This window comes from Salvelinus fontinalis, chromosome 29 (assembly GCF_029448725.1).
Source record: "Salvelinus fontinalis isolate EN_2023a chromosome 29, ASM2944872v1, whole genome shotgun sequence".
Classification (NCBI taxonomy): Eukaryota; Metazoa; Chordata; class Actinopteri; order Salmoniformes; family Salmonidae; genus Salvelinus; species Salvelinus fontinalis.
Genome location: NC_074693.1, coordinates 15,740,695 through 15,761,349, shown reverse-complemented (window position 1 = coordinate 15,761,349; position 20,655 = coordinate 15,740,695). Strand labels below are relative to the sequence as shown.

Sequence of the window (20,655 nt, the reverse complement as noted above, 5' to 3'; positions counted from 1 at the left end):
AGGTCAGTGAAAAAGTAGTCTACAGTACTACTGCCAAGAGATGAGCTATAGGTGTACCTACCAAAGGAGTCCCCTCGAAGCCTACCATTGACTATGTACATACCCAGCGTCCGACAGAGCTGCAGGAGTTGTGATCTATTTATGTTGGTTATGTTATTGTTGCTGTGTTAAGGGGGAGGGAATGCTATCACCTCCAGGTATGTGTTTGTCCCCCTGTGTGCTGAGGGTGTCAGGTTCTTGTCCAGTTCTGGCATTTAGGTCGCCACAGACCTAGTACATGTCCCTGGGCCTGGAAATTGTTGATCTCCCCCTCTAGGATGGAGAAGCTGTCCTCGTTAAAGTATGGGGATTCTATTGGGGGGATTTAGGTAGCACACATAAGGACATTTGTCTCTTTTGAGATGATTTCCTTATTCATTTCTAGCCAGATGTAAAATGTTCCTGTTTTGACTAATATAATAGAGTGGGTTAGATCTGCTCTATACCAAATTAGCATACCCTCTGAGTCTCTTCCCTGTTTCACACCTGGTAATTTGGTGGATGGGACTAACCGCTCTCTGTAACCTAGAGGGCAACCAGTGGGTGCGTCTCCTCTATACCATGTTTCTTGTAAGATGACAATGGTTGTATTTCCAATTTCTTTGATGAAGTCTGGGTTCCTGCTCTTTTGGCCAAAGGCAGATGACCTCAAGCCTTGTATATTCCAGGATGAGATGGTAAAAGCTTTGTGTTCCATAGTGTCTAGTGTTGTTTTTGTGTGGTTTAGGCCCGGACCCTCACAGTAGATGTGAGCAGAATATGTTGAGCATCTGATACATAACTCGTAGGTCGCAGGATGAGGCTTGGGCGGGTGTAATAGTGGGTGTTGGGCCTGTTGCTCTGTTCACGGCCTGGGAATATGTCCTGCTGTCATGTTGAGGTCCTTGCCGCAGGGGCGGGGTGCATGGGGTGGACAGAAGGGGCATAGGTCTGATATGGGCGGCCTATATAGGGTGTGGCCAAGGTTTGCTTGACGTGGGTTCTCTCGGTGCAGGTCCTTCAGGAGGGGGGTTTTCAGGTCTGGGAGGGTGTCTCACTAGTCTGGGAGGGGGTATCCGTTGGGATTGCTGTCTTGTAGAGGTGGACCTGGTCATAAAGGCTGTTCAAGTCCAGGGTGGAGTGGTGTGCCAGATAGACATTAGGTTTTGAGGCACAGTCTCGCAAAATGCTTGCATTCACCCGCTGTATGGAGGCAGGGGGGAAATCTTTTTGTGGTAGCAGGGCAGAGATAACCACTTGTGCGTTGGGGAAAGTGGAAGAAGCTTTTTCAATCACTCCCTTGAGTGCTTTTGCCACCCTTTCTTGCTGGGCCCTTAAGTCATTTGTGCCCATGTTAATTATGATGTGGCTGGGGACCCCTAGTCTGTCCTCTGACTCAATGAGCAAGTTTGCAGATGACACAACAGTTGTAGGCCTGATTACCAACAATGACGAGACAGCCTACAGGGAGGAGATGAGGGCCCTGACGGAGTGGTGCCAGGAAAATAACCTCTCCCTCAACGTCAACAAAACAAAGGAGCTGATCGTGGACTTCAGGAAACAGCAGAGAGAGCACGCCCCTATCCACATCGATGGGACCACAATGGAGAAGGTGAAAAGCTTCAAGTTCCTCGGCACACACATCACCGACGATCTGAAATGGTCGACCACACAGACGGTGTGGTGAAGAAGGTGCATCAGTGTCTCTTCAACCTCAGGAGGCTGAAGAAATTTGACTTGGCCCCTAAGAACCTCACAAACTTTTACAGATGCACAATTGAGAGCATCCTGTCGGCCAGATAACCACCTGGTACGGCAAATGCACTGCCCTCAATCGCAGGACTCTCCAGAGGGTGGTGCGGTCTGCCCAACGCATCACCGGGGGCACACTGCCTGCCCTCCAGAACATCTACAGCACCCGATGGCACAGGAAGGCCACAAAGATCATCAAAGACAACAACCACCCGAGCCACTGCCTGTTCACCCCGCTATCATCCAGAAGGCGAGGTCAGTACAGGTGCATCAAAGCTGGTACAGAGAGACTGAAAAACAGCTTCTATCTCAAGGCCAAGGCCATCAGATCAGTCCGCCTGGCCTTGCTGCTGTTCCGGTTTCAGCTGTTCTGCCTGCGGTTATGGAACCGCCACCTGTCCCAGACCTGTTGTTTTTCAACTCTTAATGATCGGCTATGAAAAGCCAACTGAAAATTATCCATGATTATTATTTGACCATGCTTGTCACTTATGAACATTTTTGAACATCTTGGCATAGTTCTGTTATAATCTCCACCCGGCACAGCCAGAAGAGGACTGGCCACCCCTCATAGCCTGGTTCCTCTCTAGGTTTCTTCCTAGGTTCTGGCCTTTCTAGGGAGTTTTTCCTAGCCACTGTGCTTCTACATCTGCATTACTAGCTGTTTGGGGTTTTAGGCTGGGTCTCTGTACAGCACTTCGAGATATTAGCTGATGTACGAAGGGCTATATAAAATAAACTTGATTGATTGATTGATTGATTGTTAAATAGACATCACTAGCCGGCTACCACCTGGTTACTCATCCCTGCACCTTCGAGGCTGCTGCCCTATATACATAGACATGGAATCACTGGTCACTTTAATAATTTACATTTACATTTAAGTCATTTAGCAGACGCTCTTATCCAGAGCGACTTACAAATTGGTGCATTCATCTTATGACATCCAGAGAAAATCACCCTCCTGTGTGGCTGGCCATCCTTCCCCCGTAGGTACATGTGATTGACTAACAAGTTTGAAGACAAGAGTTGATGAAATACTCAAGTCTATGTAATTTTGCACAACTGACTTTCTCCATTTCTCTCTCCCTCCCAATCTCTCTGTGTCTTTCACTCTTTCCCACCTCTCTTTCATTCTCACCCTTTATTTCTCCCTATTCTGTCTGTGTGTCTGTCTAGCAAAGATACCTAGTTAAGGGCAATAATGGAACACTAGTAACTTTAACAATGTTTACATACTGCTTTACTCATCTCATATGTATATACTGTATTCTATTTACTGTATTTTAGTCAATGCCACTTCGACGTTGCTCAATCTAATATTTATATATGTTTTAACTCCATCATTTTACTTTTAAACACCCAGAAAAGGCTACTCTCCTTGATGTTATCCTCACAAATAATCCTGATAGGTATCAGTCTGAGGTTTTCTGTAATGACCTTAGTGATCTCTGTTTTACAGCCTGTGTTTGTAATGGCTGCTCAGAAACGATCTGAAACGATCTGTCCTGATTTGTCATAGACGCTTGCTAAAAAACTTTAATGAGCAAGCCGTCCTTCATGAACTGGCCTCTGTAAAATGGTGTAGAATCAGCTTGATCCCCCCCTCTGTCGAAGACGCTTGGACCTTCTTTTTTTATATTTTCAGTGGTATTGTTAACAAACAGGCCCCATAAAGAAAATGAGAATTAAAAATAGGTTCAGCCCCTGGTTCGACCGTGATCTGGCAGAGTTACTCCACCTCAAGAATTACATTTGGCAAAATGATCGGCACATGCATACTCAGGCTGACTGGCTCTCGTTCAGGAAAATGAGAAATAAGTGCACTCAGGCTATCCGGAAGGCCAAAGTTAGTTACTTTAAGGAGCAGTTCTCTCTCTGTGGGTCTAACCGGAAAACAGTTAAAGACCTGGAGAATAAACCCTCCTCCTCACAGCTGCCCATGTCCCTTAATGTTGATGATGTGGTTATTACTGACAAGAAGCACATGGCTGAGCTCTTTAAATCACCACTTCATTATGTCAGGATTCCTATTTGACTCAGCCATGCCTCCTTGCCCGTCCAACATTTCCTCATCTCCCACTCCTTCTAATGTGACTATCCCCGATGCTTCTCCTTCTTTTCCCCCTGCCCCGCTACAAAGTTTCTCCCTGCAGGCAGTCACTGAGTCCGAGGTGCTAAAGGAGCTCCTCAAACTTGGCCCCCAAAAAACCATCTGAGTCAGATGGTTTAGACCGTTTCTTCTTTAACGTTGCAGCCCCTATCATCGCCAAGCCTTTCTCTAACCTTTTCAACCTGTCTCTCCTTTCTGGGGAGGTTCCCATTGCTTGGAAGGCAGCCACGGTTTGTATTTTATGTAAAAGGGGAGATCAAGCTGATCCTAACTGTTAAAGGCCTATTTGTATTTTTCCCTGTTTATCAAAAGGGTTGGAAAAACTTGTCAATAATCAACTGACTGCCTTTCTTGGTGTCTATAGTATTCTCTCTGGTATGCAATCTGGTTTCCGCTCAGGTTATGGATGTGTCACCACAACCTTAAAGGTCCTCAATGATGTCACCATTGCACTTGATTCTATGCAATGTTGTTATTTTTATTGACTTGAACAAAGCTTTTGATACAGTACACCATTCCATTCTTATGAGCCGGCTAAGGAGTATTGGTGTCTCTGAGGGGTCTTTGGCCTGGTTTGCTAATTGCCTCTCTCAAAGAGTGCAGTGTATAAAGTCAGAAAATCTGCTGTCTCATCCACTACACCAAGGGAGTACACCAAGGATCAATCCTAGGCCCCACACTCTTCTCAATTTAAATCAGCAACATAGCTCAGGCAGTAGGAAGCTCTCTCATCCGTTTATATACAGATGATACAGTCTTATACCAAGGATATTATGCCTTGGTATTATGCCTAAGACGCAGGCCTCCTAATTGTCCCTAAAATTTCTAAGCAAACAGCTGGAGGCAGGGCTTTCTCCTATAGATCTCCATTTTTATGGAACAGTCTGCCTACCCATGTGAGAGACGCAGACTCAGTCTCAACCTTTAAGTCTTTACTGAAGACTTATCTCTTCAGTAGGTCATATGATTGAGTGTAGTCTGGCCCAGGAGTGTGAAGGTGAACGGAAAGGCTCTGGAGCAACGAACCGCCCTTGCTGTCTCTCCAGGGCCGGTTCCCCTCTCTCCACTGGGATTCTCTGCCTCTAACCCTGTTACTGGGGCTGAGTCACTGGCTTGCTGGTGCTCTTTCATGCCGTCCCTAGGAGGGGTGCGTCACTTGAGTGGGTTGAGTTACTGACGTGAACTTCCTGTCTGGGTTGGCGCCCCCCCTTGGTTGTGCTGTGATGGAGACCTTTGTGGGCTATACTCGGCCTTGTCTCAGGATTGTAAGTTGGTGGTTGAGGATATCCCTCTAGTGGTGTGGGGGCTGTGCTTTGGCAGAGTGGGTGGGGTTATATCCTTCCTGTTTGGCCCTGTCCGGGGGTTTCTTCGGATGGGGCCACAGTGTCTCCTGACCGCTCCTGTCTCAGCCTTCAGTATTTATGCTGCAGTAATTTATGTGTCGGGGGGCTAGGGTCAGTTGGTTATACCTGGAATACTTCTCCTGTCTTATCCAGTGTCCTGTGTGAATTTAAGTATGCTCTCTCTAATTCTCTCGTTCTCTCTTTCTCTCTGAGAACCTGAGCCCTAGGACCATACGTCAGGACTACCGGGCATGCTGACACCTTGCTGTCCCCAGTCCGCCCGGCCTTGCTGTTATTCCAGTTTCAACTGTTTCTGCCTGCGGTTACGAAACCCCTACCTGTCCCAGACCTGCTGTTTTCAACTCTTAATGATCGGCTATGAAAAGCCAACTGAGATTTATTCCTGATTATTATTTGACCATGCTTGTCATTTATGAACATTTTGAAAATCTTGGCTCTCTCTAATTTTCTCCTTCTCTCTTTCTCTCGGAGGACCTGAGCCCTAGGACCATACGTCGGGACTACCGGCCGTGGTGACTCCTTGCTGCCCCCAGTCCGCCTGGCCTTGCTGCTATTCCAGTTTCAACTCTTCTGCCTGCGGTTATGGAACCCCTACCTGTCCCAGACCTGCTGTTTTCAACTCTTAATGATCGGCTATGAAAAGCCAACTGAGATTTATTCCTGATTATTATTTGACCATGCTTGTCATTTATGAACATTTTGAAAATCTTGGCTCTCTCTAATTTTCTCCTTCTCTCTTTCTTTCTCTCGGAGGACCTGGGCCCTAGGACCATGCATCGGGACTGCCGCCCGTGGTGACTCCTTGCTGTCCCCAGTCCGCCTGGCCTTGCTGCTATTCCAGTTTCAGCTGTTCTGCCTGCGGTTATGGAACCGCCACCTGTCCCAGACCTGTTGTTTTTCAACTCTTAATGATCAGCTATGAAAAGCCAACTGAAAATTATTCATGATTATTATTTGACCATGCTTGTCACTTATGAACATTTTTGAACATCTTGGCATAGTTCTGTTATAATCTCCACCCGGCACAGCCAGAAGAGGACTGGCCACCCCCCTCTTCCTAGGTTTTGGCCTTTCTAGGGAGTTTTTCCTAGCCACCGTGCTTCTACACCTGCATTCTAGCTGTTTGGGGTTTTAGGCTGGGTTTCTGTACAGCACTTCGAGATATTATCTGATGTACGAAGGGCTATATAAAATAAAATTGATTATACTCAGCTGTCCCCTCCCCGGATTTTGTGTTAAATGCTCTACAACAAAGCTTTCTTAGTGTCAAACAAGCTTTCTCTACCCTTAACCTTCTTCTGAACACCTCCAAAACAAAGGTCATGTGGTTTGGTAAGAAGAATGTCCCTCGTCCCACAGGTGTGATTACTACCTATGAGGGTTTAGAGCTTGAGGTAGTCACCTCATACAAGTACTTTGGAGTATGGCTAGAAAGTACACTGTCCTTCTCTCAGCACATATCAAAGATGCAGGCTAAAGTTAAATCTAGACTTGGTTTCCTCTATCGTAATCGCTCCTCTTTCACCCCAGCTGCCAAACTAACCCTGATTCAGATGACCATCCTACCCATGCTAGGTTACGGAGACATAATTTATAGATCGACAGGTAAGGGTGCTATCGAGCGGCTAGATGTTCTTTACCCTTCGGCCATCAGATTTGCCTCCAATGCTCCTTGTAGGACACATCACTGGACTCTATGCTGCTAAGTAAACCCACTGGTTGATGCATATTTATAAAACCCTCTTAGGCCTCACTCCCCTCTATCTGAGATATCTACTGCAGCCCTCATCCTCCACATACAACACTCGCTCTGCCAGTCACATTCTGTTAAAGGTCCCACATCCCGCGGTTCACTCGTCTTTTCAGTTCGCTGCAGCTAGCGACTGGAATGAGCTGCAACAAACACTCAAACTGGACACTGGGAGGTGACTGTCCTCATCTGCAGGACAGTTTGAAGAGGTGTAGTCAGACTCATTCAGGATGTGGGAGTTGTCACAGAGAGAGATCTTTTCCTGCTGTTCTCTCTCTTTGATCCCTGAAAAGTCCCTCTGGAACTGCATGAGGATGCCCTGCACCATTACTGTCCCAGACTTGTACATGTTGACAGAGGTTGTTTCAATCTCCTCAATGTCTAGTATTCTGAGTTTCCACCCTGGGCCAATATCCTCTCTCTTGACATAGGGGTAGTGTGCTCTTATAGCACTGTGCCATGCCAGGGGATGGTCTGTGTGGAAAATGATGTTGCTTACGTTCGCCCTCTTTGTAGCGGTCAGCAAATAGTGTCCCGGGATTGTCTTTGAGGAGTTTTGGGTTTTTGTACTTATGAAACCCATGTTTAGGCTCAAGAATATCCACACCTCTCACTTCAGACTTCAACACTAATTGAAGTTGCAGCTGGTCAGTTCTGTCCTAGCAGCTTGGTAACTTTGTAGCCTTATTTATTAAGCTTTATGGAACAAAATTACCTAGAGATTATTGTCTTTTACTTTTTGGCTTCAGAAGTAGGTTCAGACTGAATATTATTCACTCAGTTTTGTGTTGGATGGTATTTCCAGCTTCCGCTGTTTTTCTTCTGCAAGGTTTAGGTTTGTTAGAAGTTTTTTCTTGATTGTCCTCGGTAGTAATAGTCCATTCAGGTAATTTTGTCCAATATCAAGGTTTTAGGTGTGGAATTTTGATTTGATGTTGAAGTTAGTATCCTGTATAAGTCATTGTGAAAAAAATGCAAGTTTATCTACATTTATCCAACTCTAATTATATATTTTTGCAGAAGAACTCAGGAGCCCGTAAACTCACTACCTCTCTCTCTCTCTCTCTCTCTCTCTCTCTGGTCTTGTCTAGCTGACATTCCATCTCTGTCTGCCCTCTGTGAACTCCAGAGTACTTCTTTCTGGGCTCCCCTGCATGGAGGGACAAGAACTTCTGCTCTCCTCCAGCAGCGACACAACTTGGCCCTTGACAATGAGGCTCCCTCCTTTAGTTGTTACCTCAACTCTCACTCCCGTATGACCTGAGTCTTTCTCTCAATTCAATTCAATTCAAAAGGGCTTCCTTGGCATGAAAAACATGATGTCTTCCTCTTGGGGCTTCATTTGTCAAAAGTGCGTGCGCACAAAAAACTACTTTCAACCTTGTGTGTGACAGTTTTCTCGCAAACGGTTGGTATTTATAAATGTTTGAACTTGACAGGAAAGTGTGCACATCTCCACGTAAATCTCAGACCATGCATACATACACCTTCTAGTGGGATCAATCTCAGACCATGCATACATACACCTTCTAGTGGGATCAATCTCAGACCATGCATACATACACCTTCTAGTGGGATCAATCTCAGACCATGCATACATACACCTTCTAGTGGGATCAATCTCAGACCATGCATACATACACCTTCTAGTGGGATCAATCTCAGACCATGCATACATACACACAACTTCAAGTGGGATCAATCTCAGACCATGCATACATACACACCACTTCAAGTGGGATCAATTGTATATTGCAAGCGACTATTGTAATTTTAAAGGGAAATGGAGGTGTTTGATGCGGGGGGGGGGGGGGTGATTGAAGGGTTTGATGCGCGGGAATTCTAATAATGGTCGGCCAATAAAGACAGAGGGTAGATCTAATGTGAAAACAGATGTATTTGCCGTTGGGGAAGGAGATTGTATAGCAGCATATATATTTCTATTACTTTTATTATGAAGGACTGAATCATAATCATATTACAGGACATGTATTTTATTATGAATGACTAAATCATAATCATATTACAGGACATGTCTTTTATTATGAAGGACTGACTCATAATCATATTACAGGACATGTCTTTTATTATGAAGGACTGATTAATTATCATATTACAGGACATGTCTTTTATTATGAAGGACTAAATCATAATCATATTACAGGACATGTCTTTTATTATGAAGGACTGAATCATAGTCATATTACAGGACATGTCTTTTATTATGAAGGACTGACTCATAATCATATTACAGGACATGTCTTTTATTATGAAGGACTGACTCATCATATTACAGGACATGTCTTTTACTATGAAGGACTGAATCATAATCATATTACAGGACATGTCTTTTATTATGAAGGACTGAATCATAATCATATTACAGGACATGTCTTTTATTATGAAGGACTGAATCATAATCATATTACAGGACATGTCTTTTATTATGAAGGACTAAATCATAATCATATTACAGGACATGTCTTTTATTATGAAGGACTGACTCATAATCATATTACAGGACATGTCTTTTATTATGAAGGACTGACTCATCATATTACAGGACATGTCTTTTACTATGAAGGACTGAATCATAATCATATTACAGGACATGTCTTTTATTATGAAGGACTGACTCATAATCATATTACAGGACATGTCTTTTATTATGAAGGACTGACTCATAATCATATTACAGGACATGTCTTTTATTATGAAGGACTGACTCATAATCATATTACAGGACATGTCTTTTATTATGAAGGACTGAATCATAATCATATTACAGGTTTACTCCCACTACACATAAAATATTAGGCTACCATTTATCCATCCCTCATTTAATAGCCAAACATGCTTGAAAGTAAATAAACCATATTACTGTAAATCCGAATAGGACTCAGCCCCTCTCCAAATCCAAATAGGACTCAGCCCCGCTCCAAATCCGAATAGGACTCAGCCCCTCTCCAAATCCGAATAATACTCAGCCGCGCTCCAAATCCGAATAGGACTCAGCCCCGCTCCAAATCCAAATAGGCCTCAGCCCCTCGCCAAATCCGAATAGGCCTCAGTCCCTCTCCAAATCCGAATAGGCCTCAGCCCCTCTCCAAATCCGGATAGGACTCAGCCCCTCTCCAAATCCGAATAGGACTCAGCCCCTCTCCAAATCCGAATAGGACTAAGCCCCTCTCCAAATCCGAATAGGACTCAGCCCCTCTCCAAATCCAAATAGGACTCAGCCTCTTTCCAAATCCGAATAGGACTCAGCCCCTCTCCAAATCCGAAAAGGACTCAGCCCCTCTCCAAGTCCGAATATGACTCTGCCCCTCTCCAAGTCCGAATAAGATTCAGCCCCTCTCCAAATCCGAATAGGACTCAGCCCCTCTCCAAATCCGAATAGGACTCAGCCCCTCTCCAAATCCGAATAGGACTCAGCCCCGAACCAAATCCGAATAGGACTCAGCCCCGAACCAAATCCGAATAGGACTCAGCCCCTCTCCAAATCCGAATAGGCCTCAGCCCCTCTCCAAATCCGAATAGGCCTCAGCCCCTCTCCAAATCCAAATAGGACTCAGCCCCTCTCCAAATCCAAATAGGACTCAGCCCCTCTCCAAATCCAAATAGGACTCAGCCCCTCTCCAAATCCAAATAGGACTCAGCCCCTCTCCAAATCCCAATAGTACTCAGCCCCTCTCCAAATCTGAATAGGACTCAGCCCCTCTCCAAATCTGAATAGGACTCAGCCCCTCTCCAAATCTGAATAGGACTCAGCCCCTCTCCAAATCCGAATAGGACTCAGCCCCTCTCCAAATCTGAATAGGACTCAGCCCCTCTCCAAATCCCAATGGAAAACAGTCTACTAAACACAAGGTTAAATATCGCCGGATCCATCGTTTACATGTACTATAATATGTACTATATTTATTCTCCAATCAGGTGAACTATAGACTTTCATTGAATGACTGCATCTACTAACCATAGTTTGTTACAGAGTCATTAAGTCCACATTTTCTGTTTTGTTTTTCAATTACTGCACAACAATGTGTTTGTCAATCTGTAATTAGTTCATCTGTTCTGACGATATTATGTTCCCTGCTTCAACTCAGTATAGTAGGCTAATCTGTATCGCAGTTGTGTACACACACACACACACACACACACACACACACACACACACACACACACACACACACACACACACACACACACACACACACACACACACACACACACACACACACACACACACACACACACGCGCGCGCTCTGTCTGAGGGGTTTTCCACGTTACTCTCTAAGGAGTTCACAATGTTTTTCCTTCATCACTGACGTGTTCACCTCAAGCTCTGTCACACAAGTAACGACTCCAACTATGGGAGGATAATGATAATGATCTGGAAAGTACTGCTTATGAAGTCTCAGCTCAGTCCATTACGATCTGGACTGGTACTGCGTATGAAGTCTCAGCTCAGTCCATTATGTTCTGGACTGGTACTGTGTATGAAGTCTCAGCTCAGTCCATTACGGTCTGGACTGGTCCTGCGTATGAAGTCTCAGCTCAGTCCATTACAGTCTGGACTGGTACTGCGTATGAAGTCTTTCTGAGATTGCCCTTTAGGTTGGGATGCAGGATTGCCTTTCCATCTCAGAGCTGTCCAGTTTCTGTACGTGTGTGTGTGTGTGTGTGTGTGTGTGTGTGTGTGTGTGTGTGTGTGTGTGTGTGTGTGTGTGTGTGTGTGTGTGTGTGTGTGTGTGTGTGTGTGTGTGTGTGTGTGTGTGTTTGTCATGGTAGGCCATTTATTGCAGGGAAAACAGATGTTTCTTTGAACATTTAACCATCTCTGACATAACATGGTGTAGAATCTCCCAGAAGTAATATCTCATTTCATTTGGTCAGCTGTGTGATCAGCTTCTGTGTTCATACGTGTTCAAAATGGAAAGTTCCAACCTCCTGCAGCGGTCTAAAGACCCTGGATCGTAGTGCTAGAGTCGTCACTACAGACCCGGGTTCGATCCTGGGTGTTAAGAGCGTGGGTTTTGGTGGGTCATGTTTCAGAGGACACATGACTCAACCTTCGCCTACCGATCACGTTGGGAAGTTGCAGCGACAAGACAAGATCGAAATTAGGGGAGGAAAAATGTGGTACATTTTTTTATTTTTTATAATAATAATAATAATTTTAAAAAATGGAGGGTTCCCGGAACAATCTACGTCTCCACCCTCGCAAAAGGAAATTCTCAGCCAATCTAAACTACTGCATCTCAGAGTCCCATCAGTGTACTTTCATCATGTTCCACATTCCCTCCTGCTGTTGCCCTGTGGCAGGTTAGTTATCCAAAAAGAAACCAGCAGGTAACTAGAAGCCAACACCACGTAAATAGAATAAACCTCAAACTTACTGGTTTTCCGAGTCAGCTGATTGGTGGAGGTCGATGTCACCTGTCCTTTGATCCCTTTGTAGTCCAGCCTCTCCGAAGATGCGGCGCTCTCTCTTTTGCCGGTGTCCGTGTTCCCGCCATGCCCCCCGTGAAGGGGCTCCCTCCCTCCACCTGGGCTCCAGCTTACCCCTCTCCTCACAGACATCTGACCCCTCTCCCTCTCCATCTCTTTGCTGCTCTGCTGGAGGAGTTCTGGACTTTCTCTGCTTCTCCTCTGGTTTGCTCCACGGTTTCTGTCTCTTCTTCTACCCAGACCGTCTGCAGCCCTCCCTGGCTTGGTCTGTATGTCAGTTTAAGGATCACCGTTTTTGTGGAGTGTTCAGAGTAAGTTCAGACAGTCCTATTTTGGAGCGAGTGGAGAAGAAAAAAAAAGTGAATCACCAGTGGAGATAATGAGAATCTTAGCTGTCCATGTTGCTTCTCCTGCTGCTGGGCACCTCTTCCCTCAGACTTTCTTCACTATTCCTCCTTAAGGTTTCCCTTAGTCCTGTAGCTAGCTAGCTAGCAAGGAGGGAGGTTGACGGATGGGAGAAGTAGTACTCAGGACCTACCAGAAACAGTATCATGGATGTCCCAGTAGACTAAAGTAGGCTGGGAGCTCCACAGACAACAAAGCTGGATCAGTTCCCATGGATCACAGCCAAGACTCTTTCACAATAACGATGTGCTTTACTTCAAATCTCCAGCTGAAAGGAGAAAGGCTGAGAAACCATCGAACTTTTCTATTTCTGTTTGTGTCTGTCTTCCCTCCCTCTAAATCTTGATTCTTCTCCAAAAACCCAGACGTTTCTCTTCTCTTCCTCCCGCTTTCTTCCAACCATTCTTTCTTTCCTTTCTTAGTCCAGCCACCCAAACATGCCTGTTGACTGCATTGCAATCTCTCCCTGACAGATTATTTTTCTTGTGGAGAAAGCGAGCAGCTCTTTAGACTCAACAATGCCGAGGAGGGGGTGACCGGGATGGCCGTGTGTTTCAAAGCTTCCTGTCGTTTGGTTCGGACGGAGTGAGAAACAACATTTCCCTCGAGAAAAGGTCACTCCTAAGAGGGGTTAGGAGTTTCCGAGCGCCACTGACCGATACGTCAACTATATCTTTTCTTTCTTTCTTTTTTATTATTCTCATCCATCCATCCATCCATCCAGGAGTCAATGCTGGGAGTCACGTTTTAGTCCTGATGGATATTGGTTTGGATTAGATGCAGAGATGTACAGTATGTTACCAATATATCCATACAGTACCATTATATCCATACATTACCATTATATGAATACATTACCATTATATCCATACATTACCATTATATGAATACATTACCATTATATCCATACATTACCATTATATGAATACATTACCATTATATCCATACATTACCATTATATCCATACATTACCATTATATGAATACATTACCATTATATCCATACATTACCATTATATCCATACAATACCATTATATGAATACATTACCATTATATCTATACATTCCCATTATATCTATACATTACCATTATATCCATACATTGTCATTTGAGCCGAGGCCCAGGCAGCAGAGTTCTCAGTCTGATCCCCTCTGCAAGTCGATCTGTCAGTTGGTTTATTCAGGTTGTTTCAGGGGGGGAGAGATAACGATGTCTATGTTAAGGGAAGTTGGTTGTTTATCCAGTCTGGGTGATACTTCAACTCTAAGTCTTGGTGTTCTGTCTCTCCAGTCCCTATTGAAGGAGTGTACGGTAGAACATGGTGCTGTGGGATTCTGGGTAGAGTAAAGCGGTTGTTGTCATGAGAGGCTGATCTCCGCTGGTTCTGTCTCCGAGCCCCGTCCAGTGTCCGGGTCTGGAACTCTACCACCTGAAAGATAGGAGAAGAAGAAGAAGATCTGTTAACTGAATTCATTTCTACCCTCCATGACTCACTGATGTATTCATCTGTAAACTGAATTCATTTCTACCCTCCCTGTATTCATCTGTAAACTCAATTAATTTCTACCCTTCCTGTATTCATCTGTAAACTGAATTCATTTCTATCCTTCCTGACTCACTGATGTATTCATCTGTAAACTGAATTCATTTCTACCCTCCATGACTCACTGATGTATTCATCTGTAAACTGAATTCATTTCTACCCTCCATGACTCACTGATGTATTCATCTGTAAACTGAATTCATTTCTACCCTCCATGACTCACTGATGTATTCATCTGTAAACTGAATTCATTTCTACCCTTCCTGACTCACTGATGTATTCAACTGTAAACTGAATTCATTTCTACCCTCCCTGTATTCATCTGTAAACTGAATTCATTTCTACCCTTCCTGTATTCATCTGTAAACTGAATTAATTTCTATCCTTCCTGACTCACTGATGTATTCATCTGTAAACTGAATTCATTTCTACCCTCCCTGTATTCACCTGTAAACTGAATTCATTTCTACCCTTCCTGTATTCATCTGTAAACTGAATTCATTTCTATCCTTCCTGACTCACTGATGTATTCATCTGTAAACTGAATTCATTTCTACCCTCCCTGTATTCACCTGTAAACTGAATTCATTTCTATCCTTCCTGACTCACTGATGTATTCATCTGTAAACTGAATTCATTTATACCCTTCCTGACTCACTGATGTATTCATCTGTAAACTGAATTCATTTCTACCCTCCATGACTCACTGATGTATTCAGTGTGCGATGGACCCACAGGCTCAAAACACAGTTATATCTATCATGTTTATATGATGGATGGTCAGTCCTTGCATCCATAGCTCTGTCTATTAATCTGAGAGTGGTTACATTTCTCCAGGCCCATTTGTATCCAAAAACAGGGGTGGGGACAACACACTGTTATTGTTTCAACTGCAGATTGCCGCTTTAAAAATGCAAATTTTCTCTCTGCTCCGTGGCAAAATGTGTATAATCAAGGGAAATTAGCTTTAAAACAGCAACATTTTCTTTCAGCCTCATGGTAAAATGTGTAGAATAGCATGAGATTACATATGAAAACTGCACATTTTTCTCTTTTGCCCCATGGCAAAATGTGTAGAGAAGTCAGGTGCTGGCGAAACTGTGGTGCGCCACTGATTACAATTGCTTGATACAGAAAGAGGAGTGGCCATCCAACGCTCCTAGGTTGACACTCTTAGAAGTAAAGATGCTTGGAAGAACCTTTTAGCCACACCGGCAGAACCTCTCCAGTTCAAAATGTGTATTTGTTTTAGCCTCATTGAAACTGCAAAACTGTCCGTGTTTAATCTTAACACGTGATGACAAAACAACAGAACAGATGTTGTATGAGAGAGAGAGAGAGAGAGAGAGAGAGAGAGAGAGAGAGAGAGAGAGCGCGAGAGAGCGAGAGCGAGAGCGCGAGAGAGAGCGCGAGAGAGCGAGAGCGAGAGCGCGAGAGCGCGAGAGAGAGCGCGAGAGAGCGAGAGCGCGAGAGAGAGAGCGAGAGAGAGCGAGAGAGAGCGAGAGAGCGAGAGAGCGAGAGAGCGAGAGAGAGCGAGAGAGAGAGAGAGAGAGAGAGAGAACGAGAGAGCGAGAGAGAGAGAGAGAGAGAGAGAGAGAGAGAGAACGAGAGAGAGCGAGAGAGAGCGAGAGGAAACAGGAAACGCTTTATTAAGAGTTGTGAACATGAGGAAGGATAACCCCAGTGTTCTCCTACAGGTGAAGGAAAGGTCAGGACTCATTCATGTCAGGAAATCTCACTAAACGCCTAAAGCTGCCAGCTATTAGCTTTATCTCCATCTGCCTCGGCCCCGGTGGTGAGAGGAGATATATTGTATTGTATTACACTCAGGTGCTGACAAGGTTAATGTGGACTAATGATGACATGCTTGATGTCTCAGTCTATAAAGGATTATATTAACGAAGGACAGAAATGTCTCAGTCTATAAAGGATTACATTAATGAAGGACAGAAATGTCTCAGTCTATAAAGGATTACATTAGACAAGGAGGGACATGTTTCAGTCTATAAATTATTACATTAGACAAGGAGGGACATGTCTCAGTCTATAAAGGATTACATTAAAGAAGGACAGACATGTTTCAGTCTATAAATTATTACATTAAAGAAGGACAGACATGTTTTAGGCCATAAATTATTACATTAGACATGGAGGGATGAACCTGTGTGTGTGTGTGTGTGGAAAAGGACTACACTGGGCCTGTTGTTTGGGTTTCCTGGTTGGTATTCTGTACATGCCAAGGAAGGAATATAGCGACGTGTTCAGCACCTTTTCAAACGTCTGAGATCGAAGTCTACTTCTAATGACCAGGCTGGTTGAAATAGTTACATCGTCTGATGATATACAGGAATATGTTCAGATCAGTCCGGCTCCTCATTGAACAGGACCTCTCCATAATGTATTACTGATAGAGACAGATAACACAGGGGAACAGACCCTCTCCATAATGTATTACTGATAGAGACAGATAACACAGTGGAACAGAACCTCTCCATAATGTATTACTGATAGAGACAGATAACACAGTGGAACAGAACCTCTCCATAATGTATTACTGATAGAGACAGATAACACAGTGGAACAGAACCTCTCCATAATGTATTACTGATAGAGACAGATAACACAGTGGAACAGAACCTCTCCATAATGTATTACTGATAGAGACAGATAACACAGTGGAACAGAACCTCTCCATAATGTATTACTGATAGAGACAGATAACACAGTGGAACAGAACCTCTCCATAATGTATTACTGATAGAGACAGATAACACAGGGGAACAGAACCTCTCCATAATGTATTACTGATAGAGACAGATAACACAGGGGAACAGGTTCTCTCCATAATGTATTACTGATAGAGACAGATAACACAGTGGAACAGAACCTCTCCATAATGTATTACTGATAGAGACAGATAACACAGTGGAACAGAACCTCTCCATAATGTATTACTGATAGAGACAGATAACACAGTGGAACAGAACCTCTCCATAATGTATTACTGATAGAGACAGATAACACAGTGGAACAGAACCTCTCCATAATGTATTACTGATAGAGACAGATAACACAGGGGAACAGGACCTCTCCATAATGTATTACTGATAGAGACAGATAACACAGTGGAACAGAACCTCTCCATAATGTATTACTGATAGAGACAGATAACACAGTGGAACAGAACCTCTCCATCAGACCAGCCTGTTTTTCCTGAGTCCCAAATGGCATCTTGTATTCCCTATAGTCCACCTACAGGTCTCTGGTCAAACGTAGTGCACTTCTGTCTGTATATAAGGGGAACGGGTGTGATTTGGGCCATCTGTCCACCACCGTACTGCTTTCTCTTTGTTCCCCTAAGTAATGTGACCGCAGGAGAAAAGACAAGCTCCAGACCAAACGCAGGTGTGTGTACTAGTTGTGGAGGTATAGCTGCCGGGTATAAGACGCCCCCTGTTCTGCATTGACATGAATAGGTTAGTTAACCTCTGCTGTTTGAATCACATGCAAACATCTGGTTTGAGTTTGAATGACTAGCTTTGAGTAGTTAGTTCAACTAAAGCCTGAAGCCTTTGTGTTTTCACAGTCAGGATTTAGAATGATGCATGTTATAAATACAACGTCCACTCTGGTTGAACTGTTATGTTGCTTCAGAAATACCCAGGGTGTAGAAATACAATTAAAAACAGCAAATTACATTAACATTCTAATCAGACGTTTTCAACAGTAACAGAGCAGACGACCAACAGACACAAACAGAGAAGAATATAATCAGTTCACAGAAAGAGAGAGAGAGAGAGAGAGAGAGAGAGAGAGAGAGTTAGAAGAGAGTAGAGAGGGAGAAAGAAAGAGGGAGAGAGAAGAGAGGGAGAAGAGAGAGCGGGAGGGAGAAGAGAGAGAGGGGGGGAGAGAGAAAGAGATAGAGAGGGAGAAGAGCGAGAGGGGGGAGAGAGAGACAGAAAGAGAAAGAGAGGGAGAAGAGCGAGGGGGGGGAGAGAGAGAGAGACAGAAAGAGAGAAGAGAGAGGAGAGAGAGAGAAAGAGAGAGAGGGGGAGAAGAGAGAGAGAGAGAGAAAGAGAGAGAGAGAGAGAGAGAGAGAGAGAGAGAGAGAGAGAGAGAGAGAGAGAGAGAGAAAGAGAGGGAGAAGAGAGAGAGGGGCAGAGTGTCCCATCCCTGATCAGACTTGTCGGATTGTTGTGTTTGTGAGTCACGTTCAACGTGATAGTCAAGTCACACAGACAACAAAGAACAGTGTTGTTTTCCATGACCCCCTAACGACCCCAAAACAAAGACAATCGGCCCCAAACCCATAAACATATTGGCACGCATGCACAGAGGTACACACACACCAGTGGTTGAAAAAAGTACCCAATTGTATAGATACCCAAAAGTATAGATACCTTAATAGAAAGTTACACAAGTAAAAGTGAAAATCAGCCAGTGAAATTCTACTTGAGTAAAAGTCTAAAAGTATTTGGTTTTAAATATACTTAAGTGTCAAACGTAAAAGTATAAATCATTTAAAATTCCTTCTATTATTAAGCTAAGCAGACAGCACCATTTTCTTGTTTTTAAAATGTACAGATAGCCAGGGGCACACTCCCACACATGATTTACACAACAATGCATTTGTGTTTAGTGAGTCCGCCAGGCCGGAGGCAGTAGGGATGACTACTTGTTCTCTTGATAAGTGCTTGAATTTGACCATTTTCCTGTCCTGCTAAGCATTCAAAATGTAACGAGTACTTTTGGTTGTCAGGGAAAATGTACGGAGTAAAAAATACATTATTTCCTTTTGAAATGTAGTAAAGTGAAAGTAAAAGTTGTCAAAACTATAAATAATAAAGTTAAGTACAGATACCCCCAAAAACTACTTAAGTAGTACTTAAAAGTATTTTTACTTATGTAATTTACACCACTGACACGCACACACACACACACACACACACACACACACACACACACACACACACACACACACACACACACACACACACACACATACACACACACACACACACACACACACACACACACACACATCCAAAACAATGCATTTCACACACTATTCTAGAGGCACAAACTGGTCAAAATCAACATCGTTTCAACGTAATTTGTCAACATACTGTGACATGGAATCTATGTCGTTGAAAAACATTGGATTTGAGAGAAAAAAGTCACACAAACGTTTTGATAGGGTGCGGTTCCTATAGTCATGGTAACCCATTTTCAACATAGACAAACCTTGTATAAAATATGTTGAATTTGTACCTTTGAAAATACAATGTCATATCTTCAAAGTAATATCCGCTATATAAAAATAAAAAATAAAATTTGGCAGCAACTCCTACTGGAGAGGTGATCTAACTTCAGTTAGTGATTTGACCAGTCCTGTTTATCATTGATACTTGTCACTGACAACTACCTATGTGCTGTCGTGAGAATGACTACTGATTGATCTCCATTTTAATAGATTGTTTGCTGTCAAAGTCATTGCAAAAGTAGTAGGTTCAACAGAGCAAATGAAATGTAACCATATTTTTATCACTATATCATCAATGATACTATTTAGGCATTATAGAAGGCATCAACAGATATTGTTTCAGTTCAACCCAGGATTCAATTAAAAAAATAGACAAGACGTGTACGTCTAGGGTTTCAAGCACGGGGTTGATTTCAAAGTCATTCATAAAGTAAACAATACATTGACTACAGCTCAGCATTCAACGCCATAGTTCCCTCCAAACTCATCATTAAGCTTGGGACCCTGGGTCTGAACCCCGCACCGTTCAACTGGGTCCTGGACTTCCTGACGGGCCAGCCAGAACTGTTTCGGTCGTTCTCTTTGTTATTTTTGTTATTTCAGTGTTCATTAAATAAATATGGACACGTACCACGCTGCACCTTGGTCCTCTCCTTCCAACAGCCGTTACAGTAACAATAAATGTCTTCTTATGTAATCATAGAAAGCGTTCAGGGTCATGGGTCAGGGTCATGGGTCATGGGTCAGGTCAGTGGAAATCTTCACAATTGCTATAGTAATATGCACAGAATCTCAAACGGTCTTGATCACTTGCACCATGTACTTTAGTGTAATATCAACTAACTCCAACCCAGGTCATTTGGTTCTGCTATTAGACCAAAGCGCAATGATAACACACAAAGTTGTGTTACACACTTTGCTGTGCTTTTTAACTGGTTGAAAGCACCGTGTGATAAGACATTTGGAATTCAACAAACTTTTGGCTTTATTTTTAT

At 43.5% G+C, this 20,655-nt stretch overlaps 1 protein-coding gene across 1 annotated transcript in view; it reads right to left on the bottom strand.

Moving 5' to 3' along the window:
• Nucleotides 1–13,599, bottom strand: part of LOC129827478 (synaptopodin-like) — a 67,778-nt gene extending 54,179 nt beyond the window's left edge. The window contains exon 1 of the mRNA XM_055888369.1: nt 12,398–13,599. Within this exon, the coding sequence (XP_055744344.1) occupies nt 12,398–12,602 (205 nt within the window). The 5' untranslated portion in view covers nt 12,603–13,599. The remainder of the gene's footprint in view (nt 1–12,397) is intronic.
• Between the last annotated feature and the right edge of the window lie 7,056 nt (nt 13,600–20,655).